This window comes from Uranotaenia lowii, chromosome 2 (genome assembly GCF_029784155.1).
Source record: "Uranotaenia lowii strain MFRU-FL chromosome 2, ASM2978415v1, whole genome shotgun sequence".
Taxonomy (NCBI): domain Eukaryota; kingdom Metazoa; phylum Arthropoda; class Insecta; order Diptera; family Culicidae; genus Uranotaenia; species Uranotaenia lowii.
Window position 1 is genome coordinate 158,566,463 of NC_073692.1, and position 17,230 is coordinate 158,583,692.

At 34.0% G+C, this 17,230-nt stretch overlaps 1 protein-coding gene across 11 annotated transcripts in view; it reads left to right on the forward strand.

Annotated features, from left to right (window-relative positions):
• LOC129746126 (protein PALS2-like) overlaps positions 1-17,230 on the forward strand; it is a 112,540-nt gene that overhangs the window by 63,379 nt on the left and 31,931 nt on the right. Inside the window, exon 1 of one of the 11 annotated variants that reach the window (XM_055739625.1) lies at positions 15,844-15,924. The exons of the other annotated variants lie outside the window; for them this stretch is intronic. Within the exon in view, the coding sequence (XP_055595600.1) occupies positions 15,874-15,924 (51 nt within the window). The 5' untranslated portion in view covers positions 15,844-15,873. Of the gene's footprint in view, positions 1-15,843; positions 15,925-17,230 lie in introns of those variants that run through there. 11 annotated transcript variants of the gene reach the window in all.

Consider the following 17,230-nt stretch of genomic DNA (forward strand, 5'->3'; position numbering starts at 1 on the left):
GTTTGCTTTTTCCATCCAAAACCTCATTTCTGCAAAGGTTGTATACTTTTGATAGAAATTGATGTACTCAATTTTTGCTGGTATTCAAACATTATTTTCGTATTATTGTTTAAAATTGAATGTGGACCTCGTCGTTTCGAAGTAATCGAAAACTAAGAAAATTTTATGAAACTGATGTTTGAATACAATGAGCAAATTTGGAAAATCATTTTAAAGTTGACTATTAAACTTTACATGAAATAATTATTAAAGTGTTGGCAAAACTGTAGGAAATTTATTATTATAATAAACTTTGATAATATCATTCAAATTTCAGATCATCCTTGAGATGCAAGCTTAAAGTTTATAGTTTCAAAAACGAATACATATAAATGAAATTGGATTTATAAGCTGATTTTGGTCCAGGTTTAATATCAGATTTATTATGTATTCATAAATTTTGTATTCATAATCAATATTAAGATAGATAGTGAACTTTGAAAAACTGATTTAAAGTTAGCAAGATTTTTTCTAAATCAAAGCAATCGAAAGATCCCTTTAATTCAACCACGGTAAAGTTCAGCTAGCAACTTACTATCTTCTTCAGTGAGCGTTTTTGATTGAATCATTCCTCAGTGGACAAAAAACCAAAATTTCAAAAAATTGGAAAATATTGGACAAAAGGTTGGACAATCTACATTGTAAACAACGACTCTTATAAAACGATTCCTTTTGCTTGACAAGAGCTCAATTTTAACCCTTTGATGCATGACTTTTTTTTAAATGAGAATTACAGTTATTGATTCTGTTAAATAATAACAATGTAATTTGAATAACAAAACTCAACAGGTTTGAAGTCGTTATTTTAAGTATTATAAAAGATATGGCTCATAAAAATTGAAAAATAATTTTGAAATTCTTAGTTCATTTTAATACGGTTTTGCTAATTTCTTAAAAACTTTGTTAATTGGGTGCAGGAAGGTGTTTGTGATGGATTGAGAATGAAAATTTTGTTAGAATTTGCAAATCTGAAGAAATAACAGCGATTTTCTAAAAACTACTTTTTTCAAAAAAATAAATAAACTGAAGCCCTTTAACTTTCTGATTTCTCCCCGCTGGAAGGAATAATACCCTCTTATGGCAAATTCAGTTCCACGGGTTGAAAAGTTCTTAAGCTATACAACAAAATTTATATGGAACCTCCAACATATCTCCCCCTAGAACCATATCTCGTACTCGAATAAATTCCCATGCCAAATTTGATTCCATTTGCTTTATAAGTCCTCCAGTTATACCTGCAAAATTTTATTGGAGCCCCTTGCCTCTTTTTTGTATTCCCTGGAAGAAGGACAGTGTCTCAAATAATCGTTGAACTATTCCTCGCCGTCGAATAATTTCCCATGTCGAATTTTGTTCCAATTTTTACCTTGTTGTTCTCTTCTTCCCTCCCTATATCACCAATTGGGAGGATAAAGGAACCTCAAATAAGCATAAAACCGTTCTCGTATCCGGATACCATACCATGCCAAATTTGGTTCCATTTGCTTGATTAGCTTTTGAGTTATGCCAAACATTGTGAAAGCCCTCCTCGTTCTTTCATATCTTACGACTGGAACCAGGCAGTGATACCAAATACCTATATACAAAAACATCTCTCGTACTCAAATTCCATCTCATTGCAAATTTGTTTTTATGGGTTCGATTATTTTTTGAGTTATGCACAAAACATGTATGGGAGCTCCCCTCCTCCTTTCAAATTTCTCTACGGAAGGGGAGGATGGTATCTTATTTCCATAGAAACATTCTTCTACTCAAATTCGCTCTCAAGCAAAATTTTGGCTTCTCTTGCCCGGATTATTCTGAGCTATACAATATAAATGAAATGGAAGCCCTCCTTTCCCCTTTTCTATCACCACACTAGAAGGAGGGAGAGCTACCACATATTCAGAGAAATATTCAGAGAAATATTCCACATACCCAAATATCCTGTTATGGCAAATTTGATACAATTTGCTTGATCAGTTCTCCAGCTATGGAAACATATGTTTTTTTTTTTTTTTTTTTTTTTATTTAGGAGACCCCATCCTTCCTACCAGTGAGAAGGAGGGGTCTCAAACCATAATAGGAACGTTTTCCAGCCTCATATACATCCACCTGACAAGTTTCAAGCGAATCGGTTTGTAGATAACGAATCTCTAGAGAACAGACCAGAAAGTAATCCATTGCAATTGTCATATAGATTCGGAAATCAGTTTTAGAATTGAAATCGAGTAATCAAAAAGGAAACTAATTTTCGCAGTTGGAAACTTTGCATCTCTTATTCTGATTGTCATTTTAAAGTTTTGAATCTGAATATTCCATCAGATTCGATTTTTTTCTTCAACCTACCTAATGATTTAAAATACCGTAAACTGGGGTAACTTTGATCACTGTTTCATTAATTATTGGATATTTTGGAAGGGGTTCCTTTTTCGTAATACCTTAAAGTTTAAAACACTTACTGAGGTGAGGAGTATAAAACCTGATCATTGATTGCAGTAAATTCAAACGAAATTGGTGGTTACTATAAACATTTTTACAAAACCAGATTTAGAGTTTCGGGGTAACTTTGATCACTATGGTTTTTAAAGGTACCTCAACATCTTCAAAACTTTTATGGTGCCATTTGCACAGAAGGCACAAACATCAATAACAGTAATTTTTTTTAGGGCTAAACTGTTTTTTCAAGGATTTTTTTAAAAACTTTTATAATCAAAAGATGGGCAATTTTGCTGCATACATATAGGGGTTAAAATTATAAACATTTCTCAATTTTTTTGGCCCCAGAAACAAATGAAATTTTGCCTTCACGCGATTCCCTAGGTCCTCGCACTGTTCTCATGTTCTTGATTTTCTTCAAATTAAACCATTTGATAGGGTTTTAGCCATCTTTACTACACGGGCTTTCTCATGGAAAATAACCGTATTTTTTTTTAATATCCAAAAATTATCATCAAATGGCCAAACTAATAATACTTATACTAAACCTATGCAAATAAAAAAGTTGAACTTTCACATGAATCAACCCATTTGCTCCTAAATGCCTAAATTTGATCAGGAGAGATGTTTGTTCGTGAGCCTTCGAAAAACCAGATATTTTAAGATTTTAAAATTACATTGTAAGTAATATCAAAAATCTTCCAAATTTAGCTTATTTGTAACTCAATTTATAGGCTTTCATACGTATTAAAAAGTTTTCAGTTAAACTTTTTACTTAGTTAATGAGGATTATCTGCAAAAATTTCAGGTTGATCAAAGCTACCCCTGTTCCCCCAGTTTACGGTGCCTTTTCAGTTATGGGCTTCTATTTAAAATTCGAAATCTCAATTTTGGTTACGGTGGTCGATGTTTTTTATTTTATACTTATGATTATTTTTCTTTTTGACATTTCTAAGAATTAAACACTTTCCTTATTGACATATGACAACGACTCAAAGGTCATTTTGAAGATCTTTTTGATACATAATTTCAATCATCTTTTCAAGAATCTTCTGTGGAGGTTTTTCTTATATTAAAAATTCGATCATAGACAAATTTTAATTTTGTATTCTGCTTCAAACAGTAGGTATATTTGCTATATGGATTGTGTAAGATTTTTAACGACAAAATTTTTTCAAAATAAATTCAAAACACAAATTATAAATTTAAGATTGAAGAGCAAAGCTATTAAAATTATTTTATCTGCGAACTTTCAATCTCTTACTTCTATCTCTGTTCAAATGATTGGTACCTTATTAATTTTCTTGAGGATTTCATATAAATCATGAGAGTTAGAATATTAAGTTCCATTTTTTTTTGTTTGTGCTGTCGTTTTGTAATTTTTAAAAAGTTTAAAAAAAAATCAATTTCACTGTATGTATATTTTTACATTCATACATGAATAACAAGATTGTTTTAGGCGTTATCATTATTTGTAACAATTAGTTTTGGAGCATTCTAAAGACTTAAAATACTATTTAAAATATTTTTCACCAAAACACTCCCACTCACACCCTCTCACGACAATTTTTTTCTACTGCCCTGTAATGCGTTGTTTGTTATTGCTTTGTAAAAGTTCTTACGTTACCAAAAATCATTTAAAAATGATTCAAATTTTTTAAATTCTTTTTGAACACGACACTGTGATAACACATACATATCAAATTAAGATCATATTTTAGGCCCGGTTTAGTTATTTATTTTTTTCCTTAGTATTCATAATGCCAGGTTTTGTAATTATCATCTGCCATTCCCATGACAAATACCAGATGTTATTCGAAAAAAAACCACAATGTTTATAAAATCTTCACATCTAATATGTCAAAAAGATGTTTCTAAAAACAATATATTAAAAATTGTTCTGGTCTGTGTTCGAAAACAATCTACGATTTTCTTTCAATTTCGTCGATGGAATTCAATGAAATTATCAGAACGTTTAGTCAGTAATGTAATGTTTACATTGCTCAACAAATAGATCATAGACAACAAACTTTGTGCAATACTGGCGCCATCTTTCTCACTAACAGTGAGTCATTTTTGTCTTCAAATCCCGGACAGTTTAAAAGATTTTTCCTATTTCCTTGAGCCTGTCCTTAATGGCTTGAAGTAACCCCGCATCCTTACCTTCAGAGGAACGATAAATAACCCTTATATTCCTCTTCCAGCTCACCACTGACTGGGTTCTCTAGATATACTTCTATGATTTTACCACAAGGATGATGGTCAAATAGTTGATTTCAGCTATTTCAGGGTCTAATTTTGGGATTGATCTGGATTTTCCACGATCTTCCTTAAAATCCGTTGTCTAGATATGTAAGTTCTTCTTGTTTGGGAGCTAGCCAATAGACAGATTGTCACCCAATTTTGCACATGTACTCATAACATTACAGGCTTATTTGGATTGGAGTTTCATAGGATGCCATACACGCAATTAAAATTTATCCACAAAAGTAAATGGTGAATTTTTTTCGAGTACAGTCCTTATCTTATGCAGTTGAATTTGAGGGAGATTCTGTAGCTAGAAATTTAGTTCATTTTTGGCGGATGCCTTTTGCAACAGAAAACAAAAATCAATACATTTTATTGGCGCCGGCAACAGATTATTTCCTTTCAATTATCTTATAATCAAAATGTCAACAACCTCTTACTGAATTCATACACCACAACCTGTAAAGCTCAGCACACCTGTATGGTTTGTTTATTACAATAAAATTCATCAACGCTCACCCTGTGTTTTGTGTCTCCGTTGCAAATCCCGGACACTTAAGAAGACTTTTCCTATTTTCTGGAGTCTGCTTTTGATGGCTTGAATTTCTTCAGCTCACCACCGACTGGGTTCTCTGGATCAACTTCAATGATTTTACCACTAACTTTGGGATTGTTCTGGATTTTACACTATCTTGCATAAACTCCGTTGTCTAGATATGTTTTTCTTGTTTGGGACTACAGGTATTACAGGCTTATTTGGATTGAAGTTTCATAAGATGCCATACACGCAATTGAAATATATCCACAAAAGTAAATGGTGAATTTTTTTTCGAGTACAGTCCTTATCTTATGCAGTTGAATTTGAGGGAGATTCTGTAGCTATAAATTCAGTCCATTTTTGACGGATGCTTTTTACAACAGAAAAATAAATCAAGGCATTTTATTGGTGCCGGCAAGAGGTTATTTCCATTAAATTATCTTAAAAGTAACCTTAATGTCAACAACCTCTTTCCGAATTCATACATCACAACCTGTGAAGCTCAGCACATCTGCATGGTTTGTGTAGTATAATAAAATTCATTCACGCTCACCCTGTGTTTTGTGTCACAGCTGCATTCTGGGTTGAATTCTAAATTCCATCAGACGCCTACGCCAGAAGGCAGCCGGAGTGCAGTGGTCTGGTGCGCAAGTGTTTCTGCACTTCAATTGCACCTTTCAAATGCCAGTTAAACGTTTGCAAACTGGCTGTCAAAACAGAGAGTCCAAGTAATAACAAATGCCAGAATTGGATCGTTCAGTCAAACAATGACTTTTGCATTCCAACATTTTGCCAATTTTTGCAATGTGAAGTGTCATTAGACTTATTGTTTCATATTCTGAGTTAATGAAATTAATAACAAAATACGTTTGAATTTATGGAAAGCATGTATTTTCCTAGGAATTCATCATCTATAAAGTGCTGCATACGTACGTAATATTTGAACTCACAACACTGCACAAGTGCAAGATAATTGTTAGGGCGTTGGTCGTTATAAAGCTTAGTTCTTTTAGAAATGGGACACTTTCATTTGCTAATAGCTCGTTAACTAGTTATTGGATATTAAAAATTTTGACAGCATTTTGTTGCCTGTAAAAAGTACTATTCGACCTATTTTTTTCAAAATTTAAAATTTACTCGTTTTTGAGATATGTACGATGCAAGAGAAAAAGAAAAAAATAATTTTGCACAGTTTCCTTTAAAATTCGTCATTATCAAATTGATAGCTGACAAAACCGTTGATTATTCAAAGAATTACCGAGTTTTTGTGGTGGATAAGTATGCAAACACTGTCAATAATGTCCACAAAGTTCAAATCAAGTATTGGAGTGAAGCACATGATCGGCAACAACGGTTAAGGGTCATCAAGGAAGTCAAGTCTCATGCCAGCCTTTTTAATTTTCAATAAACGAAAAACTAAGGGTAGATCGCTGAAATGTCCAAAACAATTTTCTCCGATAAGCTGAAAGTGTTGCCTAGTGATGACTCATTGAAACCCAACCTCAAACAACCATTTTTTGATAGTTCCAAAGCTCTTAAGCTGTTAAACCGGTACAAAAAACAAAACGTTAAAAAATGTGATCAAAAATAATCAAATTTGTTCATTTCGAAACAACTGTATATTCACTGAAATGCTTCCAGTTTCTTTTAAAAGAGAAGTATTGGACCGAAAAGTATCAGAAATTGAAGAAGGAAGGTGAAGCCACCTAAAATATAGATTTTACGAAGTATAAGTTGAAGAAACTGATCAATACCATGACTGAGAAAAGTGTGCGCCGGCCAATGGGAGATACCAAAAATAAAGTAGAAATTTCCTTAACAAAAAACAGTAAATATTTTTTTTCAAATTTTTTCATGAAAGATCATAACATTACCTTCATTTTCTTCATAGAAACTATTTCGTTCAAACGAATAGTTTTTGAGATACAGGCATTCGTAACTGTCCCATTTCTAAAAGAACTAAGCTTTAGTTTCACGATGGCGCCCACTTTCATTCATAACAGTAACGAATAAATCAAGCGTAGCATGACAAAATGACACTTTCTTTTATGGATAAGTTTCTTAAAAATTTGATTATAACACTTCAAAGTAATAAATAAAAAAAACTTTGCTCAAAATCTCCGTTTGGCGGAAATTAATCTAAACAACGTCTTATAAGGGTATATGCCCTTTCGTTTTGCGTAGAAAAGTAGACCGATCAAAACAAAAGTGACGCAAGAGCACGCAACCCGTTTGGTTCGGTCTGGTTGGAGGAGTGCCACACCCTCATCGCAATTGACGTCACGTGATTGTTGTTCCGGTAATTCCTTTAGATATTCTGTATAGAAGCCCTAATGCCTAATCGTGCTCAAATGGGGCTTGTGGCTTTGGTGACAGTTCTTATCCAACAGGTGTAAAATACGGTATCTACTGGGGTATTTAGATACCAACTCCGTAAGGGTACTTTCCACTCATAAACCTCAAAACCGGTTCAGAATAGAATCAACATATTGCATTACAACTGCTGCTTCAGTTGGTCAGAAGAATGTTTCAGGTAAATGGAAGCTAGCAATATGGAAACACTTCGTAAGAAATGTTACTCCATTTGTAAACCGGTTTGCGAGCTTTATTTTACTTACCTATTTCCATTCACTTCCATCGCACGGAGTGGGATTGTACCTAGATATGTGAGACGGTTCAATTAACCCTAATTCGTTGCTGACGTGATAATTCCGTATGCAAAGAGCGGAAACCAATAATCTCCGTTTGGGGCAGACAGAGCAGCACTGCATTTTTTAAATATAATTTTAAATTTAAAAAGAAGCAAATCGTACTTATGTAATGATAATTCAAAGTTCTCTGAACAACATGCTGAGCAAAGGAATTCAAATCGACTACAGATTGTCTATAAATCTCAACAGACTTTGATCATTTTTCGACTGGGAGATCAGATTTTGATAAGGACAAGTTTTAACAACTAAATTTAATATTTTGTTTTTTTGGTTTTTCAAACGAACACCAAAACATATAGGATCATAATGAAACACGATGTTTCCTCTAAGAGAGTCCTTTGACTTAACTCTAAGCGTACATTTTTCGAGGGTGTGATGGCTAGCATCTTAGAAAATGCAATAATCAGGAAGTGTATTATGAACTGTGGTGCTAGAACGGGTGGAAATTTACCAAGTGTACAGCAAAATTCAGCAGATGAGCGGCAGAATTAATCAAGTATGGAAAAAATTACCAAGTGTGCAAACAAAATGCACCAAATGTGTAGAAAAGTTCACCAAATGTGCGTTTCATCTTTGATTTTCCACCCTGAGAATTCGATGAACACTTTATACCTCTGGGGGCGAATCATAAATGCGAGAAATGAACAAAAATAATTCCAATATTTCATTAGGATGTTGTCTTCCTTTTTCAAATATTATCTGATATAATGAAAATTCAATGAAATAAAAGAAAGAAATGCTGCAAATTATGAAATTTAAATCATTTTATTAGAAATTGTTGGAATTTTTTTAAGCGTTATAATTATTTATTCATTAGTTAACTCAAATATCCAACGTGAAATTATAATTTAAATAAAATGTCACTTTAACTACTGTTGCTAAATCTAAAAAATATATATATAAAAAATAGGTATCCCAAATCAAAGGTTATGAATATTGAAACAGATGTTTAGTACTCGATCTCAAGTAAACTTGCAAATCAAAGTACTGTAAGAGGCTTTACAATGAAAGTTTAAGATTTTTTGAAGCTTCGGAAAGAAAAATTACTTGAGTTTTCGTCGAATTGTTTCATTCAGTCCTACTTTTTGCTTGGATCTGAGGGATGCAAGGAATCACTTCAATGTTTATAGAATTTCTATGAAACAGATCACGAAGATAAGATTTTGGTAGGCGTAACGTTCCAGAAGTCTAAAAGAATTAGTTTGATGAAAAAATAATTCCCTATTATTTTTATGATTTTTAATTCAATGATTAATTACCTTTCAGTGAAGCATACATTCTAATAGGAAGAATATCAAATGAAAGTAATGCAAATCATAGATGGATAGATTAGATAAGGAAGCATGAAAGGTGTTGAAAATGAGCCAAGAGCGTGTCATGGGATTTTTATGATAAATTTCGCTGATCTCAAAAGTGGACTAAAGAATTTTCCCGCATCCTTTTGGCATCTATCTACGTTGAGTTCTTATATTTATCGAGAAGTAATTTTTTGATGTCGATACCTTGTAATTTCAGATGATTTTAAAACATAAACTTTTATCGTGGTTCTTTAATGTTTCTTCAATGGACATCCGGGCTAACAATCAGAAACGTTTGGTTGCGACGAATATCTGAAAGAAAAAAAAAACGGAGGCACGCCTAACTGTGTTTACTTGTGGAATCAGAACCGATGTGATGCATTAACTTTTCATTTTTTCCGTTCAGAGTTCCGTTAGAGTTCCTAGAGTGTCAATATGACACTCCTTTCTTGATTTTTAACCTATGTGTACAAAATTTATTGTTTTAGATACCTAAAAACGTAACTCAAATGTTTCTCAGACAATGTTGAGCTAAACCACTTCGGTTTTCTGTTATTTAAAGTCTTAGAAAGAAAAAAAGCGGAAAAATATGCATCGTAAAAATACTGTAAATCAGCTACGAAATGCTTAAAAAAATCACATTGTGCCAGAGAAAGCTGAAATAGTTAATATCTATACCCCAGTGAACATTTTGGTCTTGGTGTAGTTGTTTCTGAGACATACACACTTTTGTACAATCTGAAAAAGTTGTATAGAATATTATATATGAGCCTGTACGTACCAAAATGGAGGCATTATACGGGCCAAACTTGCGTTCACCTTGAAAATATAAAACTTTGTATTCCGCGCAATTTGACAGCAACTTTGCTTTGCACAAAATCTTAGGATCAACTTAGGACAACTTTCAATTGCCTGTCTTAAAATTTGATTACAATTTCCTTTTGCAGGTAGCCTGAGGTTTGTACAAATTTCTTCACCATTTAATGCAATGTATTGTTACTGTATCCCAAAGTAATTATATATTTTCCTTGTTACGATTTTACTATGAATCGCCGTAAACATAAATACAATAGAATTTAACGTTTACTGAGAATAAAATTGAACCATATACAACTTTATGTGTCTGTGATTAAATTGATGAACCTTATTATAACAATAGTGAATGTCAATTTACAAATACTGCGTATGCATATTGTCATCTTGTGAACGTCCTTTGAGGGGGGAGTAGGGTCTAACACTTTCAAAAAATCGATTTTTTTTTATTTTTTTTATTTTCTTATTGTAAAACATTTCAAGAATGTTGTGTCAAATTTTCAAGTCAATTGAAGCAAAACTGTAGAAATTATAGGCCTTTATCTCCTCTTATCTAATACTGCAAGACTTCAAACGCAGAAACTTCAAACGCGTTTTTCTCGAAAGCACATTTTTAAAGTCACATCGTCATTTGAAAACTACTTCACCGATTCTTTTCAAATTTGGAACATATTTTCTACATATAAAATACCAAACTCCAACGTTTTTCTTTTTTTTTTTTTACTTTGAGGAGATTTTACAGATGAAAAATGGCGGATTTTTTCGTGAAAAATCGTAGTTTTTACTTCAAACAGCCACAAAAATTTCATAATTTTTTTAAAAATTAAATAAAAACGTTGGGGCCCAGGAAAACATCTATTAAAAATATTTTGCTCTGATTTTTTGACTTCAGATGATTCTGTGCTGAGATACAGTGTCCACCGCAAATCCTGTTTTCTAAAAGGCATCCTCGAAAGTGCTCCGTCACCGGCTCATTTTTCAATATTTTTCTACGAAAAAAAATACTAAATGTTCTTTTAACAATGCTTTGTATAATGCAAAAAAATTGAATACATTTGTTTGAACGATAGCTCTAAAAAAAATCGTGAAAATGGTGTTTTTTTACCCGTTAGACCCTACCCCCCCCTTAACTGTTGATTTAATAATGCGTATGTTGTTTATCAATTTTCCCTCAGTCTCAAACTCACAACGTTCCGATCCCTGTCCTTCGATACTTCCTCGGCGCCATTCCATGTTGATACAAACAAGCAAATTTGTTTCAATTTCTTACAGAGTGTAAATTATCTTTGAACTCGAAATGCTTCATTTAAAGGTTTTTAAAAAATCGATTCTAGAGGAACTTTGTATTTTTTACATTTGTTTTCAAACTATACATTTTGAATTCCATGATCGCTGGCGTGGCTAAGCAGAACTAGTTCCACGTCATCAATATGGTTGCTTCTCCGTGATTAATCGAGGCCATCAATTTTGCATAAAGGATTGGAATGTTGGCGGTATTTGGCACATTTTTGCATCTTTAAATTTAAAAAATACGAAATACAGAATTTTTGACGAATTTCCAAAAGTAGCTTTTTTCGAAATTTTTGTCAATTTTCAATTCCTCAAATTTTCTTACACCTTATTTCAACTTTCCACTGGATTATTTTATTTTATTAACATTCCAAAAGTTTTTTTTGTACGAAAGTGTTTTCCTTAACCTGGATTAATAGTTCATTGTAACTGATAGGCTACGTTTAAGTGAATAAATTTCAAATTCTTATTTAATTTTTGGCATTTCGGCGAGTTGTGAAAATTCAAGGTAGAATATTTAGAAAGAACATGAAAGTATTATAGGTGAAAAGATCAAAGCTAGAGCGCTTTGGGTAGAAGAAATTGAATAGTTGGTGAAAATGTGAGCAGGGCTTTTGTTTTGTGAACAGCTTTTGAACTACTTGCGTGATTCTTTGCCGCGCGCCGTTTCAATGTTGATAGGAAGCGATGAAGAAACCCATCGCATTCCTACCCACATTGAAACACGGACGGGTCGAACACATGAGATTGTGTCCGACCACTAGATACATCTTTTCTCTAACTCTAGTACGCATTCCTCTAATGAATCCAATTAAGCAATCAGAATGATGCACAATGTCACTTTGACTTAAATAATGAAAAAAAGTTTGTTCTATCACTAAGCATTCCTTTGAACTAATCTCTACAGTAAGGTAAAATCAGACTATATGCCCCTTCGAGCAGAATATACTGATTTTATTGATTATTTCAACAAATATGTGTATTAAAACTTCACCATGTGACTAAATTTTCATTTTTCCGGGGCGCCAAAAGTTTAAGAACTGATTTAGACTAAATAAGGGGCGCTAATTCCAAATATGTCATTGGTTTTTTCTAGCAGCTCCGACCGGGCCCGGTCGGACACAATCTCATGTGTTCGACCTGTCCGTGTTTCAATGTGGGTAGGAATGCGATGGGTTTCTTCATCGCTTCCTATCAACATTGAAACGGCGCGCGGCAAAAAATCACGCAAGTAGTTCAAAAGCTGTTCACAAAACAAAAGCCCTGCTCACATTTTCACCAACTATTCAATTTCTTCTACCCAAAGCGCTCTAGCTTTGATCTTTTCACCTATAATACTTTCATGTTCTTTCTAAATATTCTACCTTGAATTTTCACAACTCGCCGAAATGCCAAAAATTAAATAAGAATATATCCCAGCGGCGATTAAAATAAGATAACATAAATTTCAAATTACAATTACAATTACAATTGAGTTTGAACTCGTTCACCATTTACATTTGTTATATTTCAAAAATGAAAACTTCTAATTGAAATGTGAAAGCAACTTTTTGTTGAAAATGTGTCTCTACGAAGGATTAATCACCGTAATTTATACTTGTAGATTTAATTAGTCGGCCTAGCAGTGGAAAGTGATGTCCTTTTTAGTAGGGACATCTAAAGATTATGAAGTGTTTTTATATAGGTGGATAGAAGGTTAGATGAAATGAAAGATGTTGAAAATGAACGGGTAGAATTTATTGAGAAGCATATCATCACATATCAAATTTTTGTTTCTCACGGGCCTTCTACTATGAAGCGGTAGATACAGATAGAGTTGCATCTACCACCACACATTAGTAGGCCAAGCGTGGTCCGCCCCACAAGGGAAAACTTGCAGTGCGGACGAACAAAAAGATGGTATGTGATCGCTCAGATATACTCCCTTTAACTCAGAGACGCATCTATCGATGTTTAGTCTTCTCAGTTTGTTATCATCGCGCTTTTGTTACATCCGGGGTTTGGATGCGAAACAGTACGGTCGATAGTCTGATAGTGACCTTTCACCGATGCTATGATGTCTTGTTTTTTATTTATTTTTTCGCATCCAAACCCCGGATGTAACAAAAGCGCGATGATAACAAACTGAGAAGACTAAACATCGATAGATGCGTTTCTGAATTAAAGGGAGTATATCTGAGCGATCACATATCATCTTTTTGTTCGTCCGCACTGCAAGTTTTCCCTTGTGGGGCGGACCACGCTTGGCCTACTAATGTGTGATGGTAGATGCAACTCTATCTGTATCTACCGCTTCATAGTAGAAGGCCCGTGAGGAACAAAAATTTGATATGTGATGATATGCTTCTCAATAAATTCTACCCGCTCATTTTCAACATCTTTCATTCCATCTAACCTTCTATCCACCAATATAAAACACAGATGTCCCTACTAAAAAGGACATCACTTTTCACCGCTAGGCCGATAAATTAAATCTACATTTGTTTTACTTTCCCTAATTTTCCTAAACTCGAAATTGGAATTGAGCCGTGTATAATCGTTTTCATTTAACTTTCGCCAAGTTTTCAATTTCAACTGAAAATATAGCCATGACAATTTCGTTTTTCGAATGATAAGTGGCGTAGGGAATGTGATATTTTCATTCCAACGACTATCATTGCCGAAACAAAAAGTGGATAGGAAGTGTGGCAAAGCTACTGAGAATTTTAGGAAAATTCGACTTAGAATTTTCTCTCGAACGTTCAGACACTAAAGAAGTCTGTTTCCAATTTGGCTGTAACTTGAATAAGTCGATAAAATCTTTTAAAAATGCATTTTAAATTTTTGGGTCGAAAGCTGAAAAAAGTTCACTGTAGGGACATAATGAGAAACCCCCCTGGAGCTGTATAGGCACCATTATTCAGTGCACATTGAGCATTTTCTGCCGTAGAATCTAGCAGCGAATTTAATTTGATGAAGTCAACTAAATTATAGCGCTACAGCTTGAACAATTACATTAGTCGAGTTGATCTAGAGGTATGGAGTCGGAAGGTACCTAAAGGGACTCAAGTTCAAATCTCGATCGATATGAATTGTATTTTGTGTTACCACTCGAGATCGATGCATTTGGCATTAATTTCATACATTCTGCCAAAGTTATTGTTTACCTTGTATAAAATTTCTCTCCCATGCATAATTTCGTTCCATTTGTTTGATCAGTTTCCAGGTCATTAAAAAAGTATGAAACTATGAGAAAACCCCTGTTAAATAATCGTAAAAACATTTCTCGTACCCAAACTTCTCCTATGCTAAATTTAACGGCCTCAGCTTAGCTTAGAAAGCTTTTGAGCAAAAAACTGTTTGAGAGGACCCCTCTTTCCTATTTATCTCTCCACTGTAATAAGGGAGAGTTTCCAAAGAAGCAAAGAACCATTTCTCGTTCCCAAAAACAACAAAAAATGTGTGCGGCTTCCGTCTTCTCTTCCATTCTCACTAAATAGAAGAAAAAGGGGTCTCAAATAATAATAGAATGATGCTCGTACCCAAATAACTACCTATGCTAAATGTGGTTCCGTTTGTTTGAATAGTTTTTAAGATCCATTTGATCAATTATTTCTCCAGTTATTCGAAAAAATGTATGGGAGCTCCAATTCCCTTTCTTTTTTTCCCTATTAAAGGTGGAAAGCGTCTCCAACATTTCGTTCACCAAAATTGCCTCAAATGCTAAGTTTCATTAACTTCGCTAGACTAGTTAATGAATGATACGAAATCCCTTTCGTCTCCCCATCCTCCAAGTTGAAGTCGGGAGGGGGTCTCAAATAATCTTAAAACATTTTCCCATATCCAAACATTCTCCCAAACTAAATTTTGTTTGATTTGCTTGACTAATACTCGAATTATTTAAAAATCTGTATGGGACCTCCTCTCGCCCCTTTGAATCGCCCCACTTAAAAGAAGGTAGGCGTATCAGACCATTTTAGAAATGTTTGATCTACTCAAATACCCTTTCATGCCAAGTTTGGTTCCATTTTCTTCAAAAATTCTCAAGTAATTCAAACATGTTTCTTCCAATAGGGAGGCCCTCCACCCTTCCAGTTAAAGGGAGGGGTCTCAAATCAGACAGACAGAAATTCATTTTTATATATATTGTTCGCTAGAAAAACTTTCTTCTAAAACATTCGTTCTGAATTTTTCTTGTCAGCACCTGTTTTTTAGTTGCTATTCTCCATGAAAAAGAACACTACTGACATCATAATAGCAGGTGCCCTCATGTTATGTTCCTACAGGTACCGAAGGAAACTTGCAAGTCACGCTCAGAAAGTTTCTCAATTGCATGTGCTGTGCAGCTGAAGACCCGAGAAAACGCCACCATGTCGAGGGAAATAATTCGTTCAATGACCCAATAAACTCGAGAATCCTTCTTTTCTGACCTTTCTTTATTTCACTTACCTGGCAAGTGAAACCGATTCCACCGATCAGTTCCGGTTGATTTGTCGACAGCTCGAGTTCGACGAGTTCGCTCTACGGTTCGTTTTGATTGATGTTTGTTCAATGTAAAGCCATAAAGTTGCGCCCGGCGAAGCAGAAGGTGGTGAGTTGCAATTCCAAGTTAATAAATTGAAACATGATTCTAGCTGCTAGGAAATTGGAAACGAAAACGAAAGTGGTGCACGGATGTTAGAAATCATCTTATAATCCAAGATCCATGGGAAAGACCATTAATTTTATTTTTCTCTCTCTGAAAATCAAACCGTAAGTAGGAATTCCATTGCGGAAACCATTTCAAATGAAGCAGTTCAAGTTGTTATGAGTCCATTGCTGCTGCTTACTGTTCAAAATGAGACACGTAATTCAATAAATGTAAAGGGCAGTGTTGTCGGTGAACCACAAATTATACCTTGCTGCATCCAAAAGCAGCGTTCAGTTCAACTTATTGGGGGAGAAAAATTTGGGATCTATGACTTGGAGGTGCTTTTCGATGGCTTTTTATGTCTATGAGAAAATCTTTGGTTATGAAATGTTTCAGTAGTGTGTTTGGATTGCGTAAATGTTCTCATGGAAACTTCATCTGAAAAATCTCTTCATGTATCTACTCAAAATCTTTGAAATGATAAAAACAAGGTTAAATTATTTAAAAAAAATCAATCAACAACCACCTTGATTCAATTTAATTAGACTAAAAAGTGAGAATATGCTGAAAATGAAATTTGGAACAAATTTCCTCGTCAAGAAAGATGATTTGACATAATGTCCCATCCTGTTCTAAGATTTTCTTGTTGATTTGTTTTTGATCAACACTTTCCAATTTCCGGCTCAAGAAAGCTTTTTCCTACAAAGTTCACCAAACAATCAACCCCTTAATTGTGGCCTAATCACACTTTTTATTTTCAAATTTTCTCCCTAATGAGATTCATTTGCATGGCTCGCTACCGCTTCCTGTAGCACAGATTCTATTTTTTGATTGCACCGACTGCCTAAAACATTTAAATGGTTGCGTGACCGACGGACGGAAAACGATAAGTTGAAAAGTTTGGGCTTGGTTGAAAATTCAATTCACTTGTTAACTTTTCACCTGATATCTGCGAAACAATCTCTCGGCATCTAAAAGTTAGAGTTCTAGTTTTTCGAGAGCCAGCCGCTGGAATGTTTTTTGTTTTTTTTTTTACGTTGAGCTTGCATATTTGAAGTGAATGCACTTTAAAAATTGCTTTTGGATAATGTAGTTGAGTCGCGCTGTTTGAATGTGTTTGAAATGTGATCAAAATGTACTTAGATTTTGCACAATTGACACACCAGTAAACATATGAAGTTCTAAATGATTTTTGTTATCGCATAAAGATTTTCTTTTAGTTGACTTTGGAGGTTACCAATAAGTCGAATGTTTCAAACAACACTAG